The 15,514-nt window shown below is 46.2% G+C and overlaps 1 protein-coding gene across 5 annotated transcripts in view; it reads right to left on the bottom strand.

Moving 5' to 3' along the window:
* DSTYK (dual serine/threonine and tyrosine protein kinase) overlaps positions 1–15,514 on the bottom strand; it is a 50,484-nt gene that overhangs the window by 15,616 nt on the left and 19,354 nt on the right. For all 5 annotated transcript variants that reach the window (XR_006961553.1, XR_006961554.1, XM_047076628.1 and 2 more), the window contains exons 3-4: positions 4,418–5,087; positions 327–559 (exon numbers count right to left, since the gene is read on the bottom strand). Coding sequence is in view for 3 of the 5 variants with exons in the window: in XM_047076628.1 (XP_046932584.1) it covers positions 327–559; positions 4,418–5,087 (903 nt within the window). In the remaining 2 variants the exon portion in view is untranslated. The remainder of the gene's footprint in view (positions 1–326; positions 560–4,417; positions 5,088–15,514) is intronic.

The following is a 15,514-nucleotide window of genomic DNA, read 5'->3' as shown; positions in this document are numbered from 1 at the left end:
ACTTAAGGCAGGGTCCAGTTCCAAGGTTCCCAAATATACCCATCGATACGAGTGCAGAGTTGACACAGGTGCATCATCGGTTCTGCGGCTCTCTGGGCCCCTTTCCTTCCCTCTTCACCTTCTAGCTCATCACCCGAACTGCGACTGTGCAGCTCACAAGCCCCTCCGACAGGCAGTGCTCATGTGACGGAAAAGTTCAATATAACTCAAAGGGGATGGGCAGAGGGGTGAAAGGGCAACTCCGGGCTAACTTGAGGCTGGGTTTCTGTGTGGTGTCTGCTTTGTGCGTCACCTGTGACACGGTATCTTGGCCATTCTGCGAGTACCTGTTTGAGATAATTACTGGTGATGTGAACTGAGACATCCTGGGACTTCTCCAGGCTCTGCAGGCACCGTTCCAGGGTGCCGACAAAGCTCTCGCGTAGGTAATCCACTGAGCTGATCAGCTTGTTCGCCACCGCCTGATTAAGCCGGGAGATGATGAGCTCCTGTATCTGTCGGATGCAGCATTTGATTTCTCTGGTGCCCACTGGCTCTCCGTTCTCAGGGACAATGACATCTATGGAGGCAGAGAAAGAAGCCAGTGGGCTGTGAGAGGAAGGGGCAGGCACTGAGAATAAGGGCCTCCCCCAACCAAAGCCGAGGAGCTACCAGCACGATGGCTGTAAAAGACACGGCTGGCTGACGAGCTCTCACCTTCAGTATGATCCGGGGCCATGCGATCCTCTACCACTTAGGCATCTAAGAATACTGAGAAAAAGCAACTGTGTCTAGAACGAGCCCATTGATTTTTGTCAGCTTTCATGTCGCCTTTATAGGAGGAGGATCATTTATTGAGTGCAGACCATTTGACAGGCACCATACTAAGCATTCTATATATGCAATCGAATTTAATCCTCACAATAACCTTGTCAGGTGGGTATTTTTTTTAATGTTTTATTTTTGAGAGGGCGTGAGAGGGGGAGGGACAGAGAGAGAGGGAGACAGATGATCAGAAGTGGGCCCTGCGCTGACAGCAGCGAGCCCGATGTGGGGCTAGAACTCCACAAACCGTGAGATCGTGACCTGAGCCGAAGTCGGGCACTCAGCTGCCTGAGCCTCCCAGGCGCCCCTGTCAGGTGAGTATTATTGGTCACATTTTACGGGTTGGGAGACAGTCTCAAAGAAAGGACAAAGGCGGCACCTGGAAGGGTACGGTACGGTTAGGAAGTAATACGGCTAGCATTTGAACCCAAAGCTCAGGGACTGCCAAGCCTTTGTAACCTTTCACACTGCCTAGTTCCTGGAAAAACCCGAGAGTCGGGGATTCAGCACTAATCAATTACTAGATAAATAAAAAGTAAAACTGGAACACTGTCACCATCCAGCTACCTCCCAGAATCAGAAATCTGTTTTGCCAGCCAGAGGACAGAACTTAAGAGAAGACAAGTTACCTGCAAAAACTCCACTCCTAAAAAGGCACTCTCATGTCTACTGTGGGAATTTAAATCGGTGCTACCTCTTTGGAGGAGATCCCATAACATCTAACAAAAAAAATTGTTTTTAATCTATCAGAATTTTAAGCTAACCAACAAATCAACAAAATCACCTACATTCCCTTTGACCTAACTATTCTATGTATGTAGGTATTACCTTTAAAAAAAAAAAAAGGCTTTTCTTTAATACAATTTTCAAATGTTTATATTTGAGAGAGACAGGAAGAGACGGACAGAGAGAGAGAGAGAGAGAACGAGTGGGAGAGGGGCAGAGAGACAGAGACAGAATCTGAAGCAGGCTCCAGGCTCCGAGCTGACAGCACACAGCTCGACGTGGGGATCAAACCCACGAACCGTGAGATCATGACCTGGGCCGAAGTCAGACGCTTAACTGACTGAGCCACCAGGCACCCCAAAAGTCTTTTCTGAAGTGTGTATGCCATATAGCCAGCATACCTGCATTACCTTTATTTAAACAAAACAAAACAAAATGAAACAAAACAAAAAAACGGTACCAAAAATCTGGTTCCCCAGGCCAGCTGGTAAATCTTCTGGCCTCTTCTAAATTTACTTATTGCATCAAGGGTCTCCGGGAAGAACTTAGAACAAGGTTAAGTAGTAGCCATGCAAGTCTCGTCTAACACACAGCCGAGTACGGAAGTGGCTTCACAAATCCATCATGCAGTTAACAGAGCTAGACATCTGATCTACACGCTCCCAGTTCCCCCTGCGTCTATTGAACTAACCACCGCTTCCCAGGCACCAAACTTGGTGTACTTGGCACCTAATATACAGTCAAATATTTCACGGTCTGCCCACCTTTACCAAGGGCTCTGTGCCACTGGCACTGATGTGCCAGCTTTGTTTCAGTGAGTCAGAAGCCTTCCTAGCATCTCCACTGCAAGTCCTCCCTACGGGGGGAATTCACCAAAGACGTATCTTTGCTCATCTTTAGAGAGACCTGTAAGTGCTCGCTTCGGCAGCACATATACTAGAAAGACCTGGAAGAAATAAGGCACCTGTGTTTGCTAGAGTCAACTCTATGTCCTTTGTATAAGCGTGACACGGCCGTATACCATCATTCGCACGCTCATTCGGGCTCTGAAGAGGTACCATCCACAGACTCTGTGTTATCTGCTGTAAGAGATATGAAAATGTTATCTAGAAGAGGCCTTGAAGGCTAGGTAGGATTTGGAAATTCACAAATAAAAGACATTTTGGGTTTAGGGCAGAACAGGAGCAAAGAAAAAGTAAAGGAAGCATATGGAGGACAGCAAGCAGTTGAGACCAACTGAAATAGAAATTACAGGAAGGTGCACATTGGGAAAGAGGAAGAGGAAAGTTGGTCAGACTTTGGAAGATCTTTAACATTAGGCTCATAAGTCTAAACTTAGTCTGTAGGAACAGGGAGCCGCGAAAGATGAACTGGAGAAAGGAGAGAAAGATGTCCGGGGGAGCAACAGGTAACAGTAGTTCAGGCAGACTAAAGAAGAGGCAGCAGAAAAGCAAAGGTAGATATGAAACAGGGACGAAGTCTCGTCAGGACCCGGAGGCAGACCGGATGCAGGACAAAGGAAAGCAAAGAGCCGGAGACCAGGCTGAGCCTTGGGAGCCGGTTATGAGGACGACGGTGGCGGCAGCAGCCAGAAACAGATTAAGAAGCAGGAAAGCATGGAAATTAACTCAGAAATAAGACTGTTAGATTCAAATTCTGCCCTTACTCTTCAGTAGCTATGTGACCTGGAGCAAATTACTTAACCTGCCTGAGCCTCAGTTCCCTCATCAAGAAGATGGCAATGTACAGAATCCGCAGGGAGACTGGAAAAAAAAAAGAAAAAGAAAAAGAAAAAGAAAAGAAAGGAAAAGAAAAGAAAAAAAAACTGATGCTAGCTCTCACATAAGAAATTCTGATTGGGGTGCCTGGATGGCTCAGGCAGTTAAGTGTCCGACTCTTGTCTCGACTCAGGTCATGATCCTGCACTTCATAGGTTCGAGCCTTGAGTCGGTCTCTGTGCTGACAGCACAGAGCCTCCCTGGATCCTCTCTCCCTCTCTCTCTCTGACCCTTCCCCTTTCACGTACGCTTGCTCTCTCAAAAATAAAGAAAGAAAGAAAGAAAAAGAAAAGAAAAGGAATTCTGATTAATAGGTCTGCAGTGCTCTGCGGTGGTATCGAACATTTATATTTTCAAAGAGCCTCCCAGCAGATTTGGATGTACAGCCGGGACTGAGAACCCAAAGTGTAACTTGCAAACTACTTCCCTTTAATGAACAGGTGGTAGGGCTCATGTTCCTTCAGGGAGGTCCACAGACCAGTCAGTATACAAGGTCAGCCACACCTAAACGTCAGCCCCAAAAGACCTGACCAATCATCGTGGCCCAATTTTCTTAACAGCTATCCACGAAGAATGGGGCTTCCAGAAAAGCTGAAAACAGGACTTTGGGAAATCCTCCTCAGCTGGGTTTCGGGAGCAGCCTGGAAAGAAAATGAGATCACGACACACACAGAAAGAACCAATAAGGAAGCATGGGCCATGCCGAAGGTTAAAGCCAAGGTTAAAGCATGACTTAGTAACATTCTTCTCCAGAATTCTTCTCCACTAACATTCTTCTCCAATTGGAGCTCTTCTCCAGCTCCATCAAGGTCAAGGGGATACAGACACAAACTGGAGATTAAAGAGCACTATTAGGATGAACTTACCAGAAGCTGGACTGCCAGTCCTGGGAAGGAATGACAGCGGAATCTTCCAGGAAGGCCTCTGAGAACAAGGGAGGCCACTCTGGCTAAATGATTTAAGGTGGGCTCCTGCTAATGACGGTTGGGTAGATAAGATCCTCCTGAGTTTCCTTTGGCCCTCAGAATTAATTGGCTCAATTTCTGGTTAGCAAAGGGTTAAAGAATCCTCTGGTCCCAGTAGCCCACGCCCAGCTCTCTAGGACCTACCTTTAAATTCCATGTTGGCAGCATCATCCAGAAGTTCCTCCTTCATGGTGTTCAGCGTCTCGACAATCATGTCCTTCATTTCCTCCTGCTTTCGGTTGGCAATGTTCATCAACGATTCATACAACTCATTTTCCTTTTTTCGAGTATACTCCAGACGTTTGGGAGTAATCTGCAGGTCCCGCTGCATGTCAAAGGCCTGGTTAATAAAGATGTCAAGGGAGCGGCAGTGCACCAGATTCAGGGCCTTGGCCGCGTCCACCAGGCGAGTCTGTAGCACCTGGTGAGAAAACGTGCTCAAGTGTCTCAGTTTCTCACTTTGTTCCACCAACATGCTCTGAGCTTTAGTGTCTTGGCCAGGAGCCCCACAGTTACAGTGACTGCTGCTCAGATAGCCCAGGCCAATCAGCTGGTGATGGAGCGGTGACCTTTCGTTCTCCAGTCTTCTGGTAGAGGAGGCAATGATCTCCGAGCCCAGCTTCGGCACTTTGAAAAAGAATACGGGAAAGGAGAAATACTTTCGGATTTCCTGAAGCTCTTGCTCATCCCTCTCAGAGAGTTCATCTTTGTGGAGTGCATAGGTTATCACAGGCAAGAAATCGTTCACCAAGTCACCCAGAACATCCACTGCAGGCCGGAGGCCTTGGCACGGTGCTACCACAATGTCCACTTCCTAGAAGGGGAAGGGGGGGGGGGGTCATATCAGCACTTCAGGGTCAGAACCAATCCTTGCCTCCCCTGAGTCCCACACTGAGACCAAAGTCCAGATCTGTGATGGGCCAATGGGACTTCGGTACGCCCCCATCATTTGTCCAACTCCTTCCTGGATTACCAACACTCCCTGGTGCAGCCTGTGCAGACAGGCACTTGTCTAGAGAGAGAAAGCAGTCAGTAGAAAGGATGGCCGTCTCTTTAGCCACTTCAGAAGAAAGAATTTAGTTCCTGGCTTCCCTCGTTGTTTGGAAACACCTATAGATACCCTCCGATGAAGGAGTAACACAAATAATGGAAGGAGAAAGAAATGCTGTGGAAATTATCAGCTCAGGAGTGAGGCTGTCTGGAACTTTCCTCCCACTCCAGTCCTCGCTCATGGCACTTGCCCAACCTTTCAGAGCCAGCTAACTCCCAGTCCAACTCCCAAGCAGGCTTCCAATCTGCCTGTGTACTCATGTCATGCCCTAGAGAGTCCTTCCTCGAACATAATCCCAAGCACTCTCTACTTCTCCTTTCCTTAATGTTCAACACATTTATACTTTATTTTTTGAAAACCCATTTTCCCTATTAGCCTGTCAACCCTTTGAGGGCAGGGACCATGTCCACCTTGTTCGCTATTATAACTCCAGTGCCTAACACATGGGCCTCAATATTGTTGAGTCATTCAAGCAGCAAACTAAAAACCAGGTTTGGCCAACATTGTTACTGTCCTGTTCTAAAAGTTTGCAGGTATCTCAAAGTCTTAGCCACCTAAGTCTTGGTAATACCTTCATTCTCATGATCACTTGGTACGACAAGACTAAGGTTTGCCTATCCAGTATTTAGCCTCTGCATTATTGGGAAGGCAATGGGCTTTACGGACAAGGTGGCCAATAACGGGGCGGGGCTTTCGGGAGAACTCTTTAGAGGGGGTTTGACCCTCCCAGGAAGCACGCTCTCTGGCCTCAGCCTTCTTGCCAGTGGCAAGATGACGTCAGCCCGCAGCCCTAAGGCAAACCTGAGGGTAGAAGCCAGCACTGAGGATGATGGAGCAAAAAGAAACAGGGGGCTTGGGTCCCGGGTGACCGCAGAGCCGCCACACCAGCCTAGCTTCAGACTTCTTTCACGAGGGAAAAAAAATTAACCTCTATCTTGTTTAAGCAAGCCCGTTTTTCAGATTGTCTGTTACATGTGATTGAACCCAGTCATAACGGATATACCCACGATCTTAAAGTGAGTTTCAAGCACGGGCTTTGGTTTAGAAACAAACGTCTACGGGTCCTTTCCTAGCCAACAGTTTGTTTTTTTTTTTTTTAATTTATTTATATTGAGAGAAAGAGACAGCATGCGCACATATGTGCGTGCGTGCGAGTGGGGGAGGGGCGAGGGGAGAGAGACTATCTCAGGCGGGCTCCAGTGTCAGCAGAGTCCAATTCGGGGTTCGAACTCATGACCCCTGAGATCATGACCTGAGTCGAAATCAAGAGTCAGACACTAAACCGACTGAGCCACCCAGGTGCCCCTGTGCTCTGCTTCTTTCCTGAGGATCCTGAGGCAGTTAAGAGCATACATTTCCACCCACTGCCCATGCTGCTTTTCTCTATCTTTGAAACTGTCTACTCTGCCCGGCATCCCAGACCGAAGGGTCAACCCGGAGACTCATGCCCATATCACCGCTGCAGGCACACTAACTCCTGATGTCTTCAGGGATCTGCAGTTCCAAATCAATCCTCCACAGAATTCTAGCACATTTGACAGAGTTATAAAAGAAGTCAGCGCGAATCTGCTCATTTGTGCCCTTAACATTTGTCACATGTTGCAAATTCACTTTATTTGAAATGTAAAAGATAATGCAGTTGTTTATTTTCTTTCAGATTGATATTCTGTTTTCATTCCTTACCTGACTGAGCAGCAGGCATTTTTGATGAAAAACATTTTTAAATAAAAACCTGGGACCTTTTAAGTAGGAAAGGACTAGAAAATGCCAGCCAATTGTCTCTTGTACTCTGTGTGTGTGTGTGTGTGTGTGTGTGTGTGTGTGTATCTGTGTGTGTGTGTGTGTGTGTGAGAGAGAGAGAGAGAGAGAGAGAGAGAGAGAGAGAGATCTCCCATCTCCAGAAAAGCACAAGGTCTCATCTTCCCCAGTAAATAACTAGTAAGTTTAATTCACAGATGGGTCACATAACTGTTATTTGGCTGGCCGCTGTGAACTCCCTAAAGCTAAAAGTGCTGTTAGCATCTCACCAATTATGATTTGAGCAAACACTAAAAATCCACCTACTTTCCATCCAAGCCTAGGCCAAAAAGAAATCTGCTGTTTCATCTATGCCTCGAAATGCAGGAAATGTCTTCTGGTTGGTAGACTAGTCTGACACTCATCCCACTGTTCCAAACAAACCCCCTTTCACTACCCTGAGTCACACTGCTACAGCATGAATCACTTCGTGAGGGCATATTCAAAGAGTGGGTAAGAACTTGTAAGGCTGAGAGCAGAAGACATAATTGCCTGAATGCCAGCATTATAATACACAATAATTTAATAATGACGAGAAGAGAATCCCAAGGAATGAAAAGTTATAATAAGGTAGAGAATTATAGGTGAATATGTTTTTTCAAATAAATATTTTAAACTTGCAAACCTTTCTTAAACATATACATTTTTAGAGCTATAATCCAATCACACTTATTATAGGAATATTATGAGAAGAAAGCCTAAAGTAGGAGTTCTTTAGAAAGTCTTCTAAGCTTTCAGGAATAATTTTCTTTGCTTGCTTATTTCAAGGGTTTTCTTAAAATTCTAAAATCAATGTCTATTTAAAATGTCCATTTTGGGGGTGCCTGGGTGGCTCACTCGGTTAGGTGTCTGACTTCAGCTCGGGTCATGATCTCACAGTTCGTGAGTTCAAGCCCTGTGTCGGGCCCTGGGTTGACAGCTCAGAGCCTGAAGCCTGCTTTGGATTCTGTGTCTCCCTCTCTCTCTGACCCTCTCCTGCTCATGCTCTGTCTCTCTGTCTTTCTCTGTCTCTCAAAAATAAGAAACGTAAAGAAAATTTTTTTTAAATGTCCATTTTGTATATGCAAGAAAACCGAAAGCCGCGGAGTCCATCTGCACAACCAAAATCCTTCTTAGGAGAGTGCTGACTTTGTGTGCTCAGAGGTGCAAATCCTTTTTTTTTTTTTTTTTTTTTTTAATGGATTCTGGGCTTTCTAATGGTAGGTGCTGCCCGGTACGCTGGCACCTAGAAAGAAGGTGTCCACTCCTAAATAGATGTTGTATGAAATGAAAATGGATAGAAACCAAGTACTGTGCTCCTGCTCCTCGATTCCCCAGTGAGCAACCTCGTCCCGTTGGTCTCGCTGCGCCATCGTGGCTGCTAGAAGACAGGCAAAGAAGAGCTGCGGCCTGACGTCCTGGCAGAAGCACATACTAGTCTAGAACGTGCTATGTGATTCTGTGACACTTACGGTGAAGGGATGACTCATCCTTGACAGTTATAAACAAAAAGGGAAGCCAGCACTGTCTCCTGGAGACAGGGAGTGAAAAAAGTAATAATTAATACAGAGAGGAGGAACCAGACCTGTTCTGGGCCCTATTATGGCCACGTGAGAGGGAGGTCTGATCTCGGGCTGTTCCGTGGAAGCTGTCTTCCTTCCTAGCACCTCAATCAGTGCCTGGCGCTTCGTGAGCATCCAATAAACAAACGTGGAATGGATGGATGAACAAATGATGCCTTCGCTACTCTTCAGTAATCATGTGTGAAATCTGCTGTCTTTCAACCCGTATCCCACACATTTATCTGCAATTGCTGTTTGCCTCTACTCTAAGAATAAAGCAGTGAGTAAGTGAGCATTTTGCTTCTAACTCGATCAGGGGAAAAGAATCTCAGGGAATCATAAGAGTATCCCATAATTCCCACTGTGAGTCACAGTGAATTCCTAAAGAGATTTCTCTTGTAGAATGCATTCTGCACAAATCTACAGAATCTGCAGAAGTTGGTATATTCACCATCAATTTTCTTGGCAACATTAAGAGAATGAACAGAAAGGAGGTTGTTGCTACCCTGCAAACACCAGAAGTGACCTCTTGGGTTTTATCTTTGATGTAAAATGACATTATCTTAAATGCCAAGAAGAAATCGCTCAATCACTGAAGAAGCCTGACCACTTCCTAAGAACACTGGCTCTTACTGGGGAAGACTCCTTAATCTATGGTTCATGGCACATCACGGAAACTCAGTTCTGGCCGAGGATGAGTATATTAACTGATGGTTCAAACAGAAGACAGCCATATACTCAGGTAGGTCGCAGATGCCTTTGCTTTCTCTACAGTTCTGACCTCAGGCTCACATCACACAGAAAAGAAGTACACAACCAACGCGGCCTCGACCTCAGTCCCAGTCCCTGTGTTCTACCTACCTTTACCATCCGTTCTCCTCCCCCACCATTCTCACAGGACTGTTGAGAGATTTTTCCTGTTTGTTTTCACACAGGATGATTCCTCTTCATCTTTATACGGTTCCAAGAACGATCACTCTTACATGTCAATTACATTAAGGAAAATACCTCTCTATCCTTGCTACATTATAGAAAATGCCTTGCTGAAGATATACTGAGTAGCCTCTGTGCAATCTGCCTTGCAGCCGTATTCAACAGTGATCCAAACATCCAGTACCATAGATACAGATAAAAGCAGGAATCTGGGGGCACCTGGGTGGCTCAGTCAGTCGAGCGCCTGACTCTTGTTTTTGGCTCAGGTCATGATCCCAGGGTTGTAGGACTGAGCCCCACATCAGGCTCTGTCCTGAGCTTGAAGCCTGCTTAAGACTCTCTCTCTCTCTCTCTCTGCCCCTCTCCCCTGCTCAGGCTTGCTCTCTCTCTCTCTCTCTCTAAAATAATAAACAAACAACAGGAATCGGAAGCTTTATTGTCTTGTCACTACATTCATCAAAGCAGAGAGGCAAAGTAGTAGCAAGAGGAAGAGAGAAGAAGGAAGGGAAACCTTTAACTTCTAACTTTGTAACTTTACCTTTTGTATTATTTACCTTTTAACAATATCTTTCTCTTCTGTCATCACAGAAGTATTTCATAATGACGTATGAAGAGCTTTGTCTCTAACTAGAGCAGGATAATAACTGTAAGTAAGCTGGAACCAGAGTGACTTCGGTTGGACAAGAGGAAGGAGGGCCAACATGGCTGTCAGGGAAAGGACTGGTAACTGACGGGGAGGGAAATTCTCTTCTCGAGGACACTGATTAGGACACCCAGGGAGGAGGGGACGGACTGACGGTGTGCCAGACACTGTGCTAAGTGCTTGACACACACCCTCTCATTTAGGCCTCACACCAGTTCTCAAAGACACGGACTGTCACCCCCCCCCCCCTTGCCAACGAGGGAACCAGCACAGCCACACAGTTAACTGACAAAGCCAGCACGTAAATCCAGGTCCGACAGACTACAGAGAGCATGTTTAAGCAGTTACCGAAGGTCCACTGTGTGTCGGGGACCGTCTGGGCTGACGTTGGGGAAGTTCTGAAAGAAGGATAAGGGATGGACAAGGTGACTTTAGGGATCCTAACAATCCTAGTTCCCGGGTTAAAAAGTATATCCTACTAAGCAAAGGCTCTGCCGTGAGACAATCCTCAGGGACTCAGCTGAGATGCCAAGGAAGGAAGTCAAAAAGAGCATTTTTAATAACCCCAACTGTCTGCTGACAGTACTTTCAGCCTCTGAGTCTCTGAAATCCCCACCCCAACCATCCTCGACTCAAAGTGAAACACGCAGAGCTCTTGGTGAAAACACAGAGGGAAGCCTCCGGGCCGAAGAAAGAGGTAGACGGGATCCTGGAAAACAGGTGAAAGAGGAAGATGAAGACTATAATCTCCGGCAGATTTTCTCCCTAAGAGCTAACCCTGGAAGGCCGCAAATGAAGCGCTGGTGGTGATCTGAGAAAACACAGCCTCAAGACTCAAGCCGTTCTTTTTCCTTTTTCAAGAGCATGGAAAAAAACCCCCAAAAACACAAAAAGCCAACCTGCCTCTAAACCACCCGTACCCTTACCAGGTAAGTTAACCTGCAGTAGGTGTCTGCGGGTCTCTTGGCTGAGAGCCACACGTGTTGGATGGCTACGGCCCACTACATATGTCAGCGTGTGTAGGGGAAAGGCACGAGACAAGCTAAACAGGACGAGTACAGGCTCACAGTCTGGAAGGAGTTTATACTTTCGCATCTGCCTGAACCTCCGATACCCTTTATTAACATGACACTTTAGTTCTCCTTTCTCTTTGCCCCATAAAATCATGGTTTCCTTACTGTAATTCTCTCTCTAGAGTATCATTCTCCCCCTCATACATAGTAACCCCAACTTTGGGTCTTTTGCCTTGGAATGGCCATTTTTTAACCTAATTCAACATACTATATCCTAGTCCTAAAAGGTATCTTCTTGCCCTCAGGACCTTCACCCGGCTTTCTTTGTGACTTTATATACCAATTCACTGCTATTTTTCCATCTAAAGACATTCAGGAGAAGATATGGTGTCTAACCAAAGGGAAGCAACACACAACAAGTTGAGTCTTATAAGGCACCATCATAAACGCCAATGACTAGACAAAAATTTGAGAGAAGCTGATTTTCCAGCAACACTTTCGTAAATTTCGACGTTAAATTTTGCTAGGAGCCTGGAGCCTGCTTCAGATTCCGTGTCTCTCTCTCTCTGTCCCTCCCCTGCTCACACTCTCTCTCTCAAAAATAAATAAACATTAAAAAAAATTTTTAATAGATTATGCCCATTGCTAGCTGCTGGCTGAGGGTTATAAAGAGAAAACTTTATGACTCCAACTGGTTAGAGTTAACAGTAGTGAGAAAAAAAAAAAAAAAGGTTTACTTGCAACTCATTAGAGCTTGCCTAGAAACATTAGTCTACCTCAGTTCCCTGAAAGATACCCTACCAGACATCACCCTGAGCCAATGGCCATGTCAGCGTGTGGCAGTCTGGCTGCCAGGTGACATGTATATTCATCCAAAGGGTGGGGACACACAGGCCAGCAGAATAACTGTCAGTCTGTAAGTGCCACCGTAAGCGAAACGCCACAGCCAGGCTGCAGGAGTCCCGGCTCAGACTCAGAAAGTTGAATCACTTCAGCTCCTTTCTACTCCTTTTCTCATAGATGTTCACAGGAAAAATACACACACAGGGGCGCCCGGGTGGCGCAGTCGGTTAAGCGTCCGACTTCAGCCAGGTCACGATCTCGCGGTCCGGGAGTTCGAGCCCCGCGTCGGGCTCTGGGCTGATGGCTCAGAGCCTGGAGCCTGTTTCCGATTCTGTGTCTCCCTCTCTCTCTGCCCCTCCCCCGTTCATGCTCTGTCTCTCTCTGTCCCAAAAATAAATAAACGTTGAAAAAAAAAAAAGAAAAAGAAAAAGAAAAATACACACACACACTCCAGACTGAGGAAACTCTGAAGCAAACACCCATGTTCCACTGGACTTGTAAGAGAAGGTGGTAGTATACGTGCCAGAGAGGGGGGAAGGGTGGGGCAGGGGAGTCTGTACGTGGAGACAGATCCAGTGAGCGTGGTGAAGGGTGAAATATGTCGCCAACTGGAAAGGACTATGTTTTAACACTAAACGAGGTTACAGAAACTAACGGCTTGACTCTGTTCCTCTGCTGCTGAATTATGAACTGGGAATCTCAGGGGACCCAGAGCTACAAAGCTGGGAATACCAAACACTAAGGGGCCGTGTGGGTCAGCATATTCTGGAACAAACTAAAAACGGCTAATTTATGAGGGCTTTAAAGTACCATACTAGAAGAATGACCATTGTATACAAGGGTAGGGGGAAATTCTGCTTTGATAATTTGACAGTTGAAAATGAACATCTCATTTCCCCTAATTCAATCTTGGTTTCCTTGAGCTAAGTGTTTCCTTTCTTTATCACCCTCTGCAAAACCAAATGGAAGGGCTGTTTAGAGCTAACTCACTGGTCCCAAAAATAACCGGAGCTAAACAAAAAAAAAAATCTTTTTCACTGGCACAAAAATCGTCAAGGTGGCTGTGAACTGCTCCCGGCAGCAAGCTCCCGGCACTGAGGCCCGTGAATTTAACGAAGACAGGAACCCGACCACAGCGGCGGAGCAGGCCGGAGCTCCACAAAGGCAACTAAGGCTTCTTTGAGGCACAGCATCAAGGGGTTCCAAACTTAGAACCGTTGGGGTCCGTTGCTATTTCTACATCAAAACCACTGGAGACGAAAGCAGATCCGGACAAACACTGGCTAAGGAAGCCTCACAAACCACATGAAACAGAGCACAAGAGCCTAGAGAATTCCTCAAGACTGGTGAAGAATATTCCTCAAGAAAGAAAATCCGTATTTCTGTCGTGCAGAGAGAGAAGCTGATCTGGTGGCTCAACTTCCCAACCAAGTGGCCTCCTCTGCCGGTACCTCAGTTGAGTTCTCAGCACACCTCGGGGGCAGGCAAGGGGGGCTCTTCTCAGGAAGATGAGTGCTCAGACGTGCACCTGGGGAACAGCTCTCACTTTCCTGTCCGGGGCTCGCTTGAAGTACTTCAATTCATGGCACAAAAGTAAATGAGCATTAAAAATTAAAGCCAATAAGATGAAGGGATCCAGAGAAATCAATCAAAGAACGTGCCTCTCCCGCACATGGCTTTGCTCACATTCCCAGATTGTTTTTTAAAAGGCAAGAACAGGGGGGCGCCTGGGTGGCTCAGTCGGTTAAGCGTCCGACTTCAGCTCAGGTCATGATCTCAGGGGTTTGTGAGCTGAGCCCCACATCTGGCTTTGTGGTGACAGCTCAGAGCCTGGAACCTGCTTCGGATTCTGTGTCTCCCTCTCCCTCTGCCCCTCCCCTGCTCACTCTCTCTCTCTCTCTCAAAAATAAACATTAAAAAAATAAATAAAAATAAAAGACAAGAACAGGAAGAGAATCACGGCCCAACCGACAGCAGTTACACCAGCCATCTAACGGTATTTTTTAAGCTGCAGGTCATAATGTAGCACCTCACAACATCAAGTTTAGTAGGTTTCTGTCATCATTTTTGCTAGATGAAATCAAATAGAGGAGAAGATAACAGTGTGTTTTTCAAAAAGTAAAAGTATTCTTTCATGAAATTTTATGTCAATATGTATACGTGTATACATATATACATATATATACACACACACACACATATATATATGTACTAGGTCTTGATATAAAATGTTATTTCTTTTTTTTATTATTTTTTTTAATGTTTATTTATTTTAGAGACAGAGAGACAGAGCACAAGCTGGGGAGAGAGCTGGAGACAGAATCCGAAGTAGGCTGCAGGCTCTGATCTGTCAGCACAGAGCCAGATGCAGGGCTGGAACCCACGAACCACGAGATCATGACCTGAGCCGAAGTCGGACACCCAACTGACCGAACCACCCAGGCGCCCCTAAAATGTTATTTCTTATGGTGAATGAAATCCTTCACATATATTTTAAGTAATGTCTACACTCAATGTGAGGCTCAAACTCACAACCCTAAGATCAAGAGTAGCATCCTCTATTGACTGAGCCAGCCAGGTGACCCCAGTGAATGAGATTCTAAGAAATTCTGAGAAAGTCTGAAAACCACTGAGCCACTGGAACCTGAAAGAACCAGACCAGGCCAGTATATCACAGAAAGACTGTGTATGGCTCAAGTATTCGTGAACTGTGAAGAAGGTTCGCGGGTCAACTGAGCAGCCTCGGTCAATAAACAAGGATTACCGTCAGAGCTACCATCAGGGTCCTCCAAGAACCCTCTCGGCAACCCTGGAGCTAAGGATCGCGAGCTCTCCGTGTGAAAACAGAGGAAAGCCGCTGCCGAAACTCAGCTCAGAGAAAACGCTGGCTTGTGCACACAGCCCCTCTAGCATTTATCAAGATAAAAGAAATCTGGTCTCTGGAAGGAAATGAGATGACACTTTCTACTTCTGGAGTCTCAGAGGCCATAGTCACAACCAAAGGACTCATTCATTGACTAGAAGATCAGGCGTTTTAGAACAGGGGTAGGTAAGGAGGCTACGAGAAAGAAACAGCAAATTTCCTAGTCCTGCTAGACTAGCCCTTCCTTTCCGGCACAGCTGACCAACGTGAAGAGACTCTCTGTTCTGAGCAGGTCTGCATTCTTTTCATCTTACCCACTCCTGACCCCTGACAGAGTCACCTTCTTTGCTGAGCCTCACTCGGTCTAATCAGTCAGCCCAGTCCTAGCTATAGGGTAGCAGAGGAAGCCAGCACAAGAGCTGAGTCCTTCCTAAGTGGAGACAGGAATACCAGATAGTCAATATGATCTGTCGGAAGATGCTGCAAGAGGTGTAGCTCTCTCTCGGGAGTTCACTTCAAAAGAGAAGCAAAGACGTTCTTCAGATGACGGGATCTCC

The sequence above is a fragment of the Lynx rufus genome, unplaced genomic scaffold (assembly GCF_022079265.1).
Source record: "Lynx rufus isolate CCGP_SWC_20201006 ecotype Redwood Valley unplaced genomic scaffold, mLynRuf1.p SCAF_15, whole genome shotgun sequence".
NCBI classification, from domain to species: Eukaryota; Metazoa; Chordata; class Mammalia; order Carnivora; family Felidae; genus Lynx; species Lynx rufus.
This window is presented reverse-complemented; position numbering and strand designations above follow the sequence as displayed.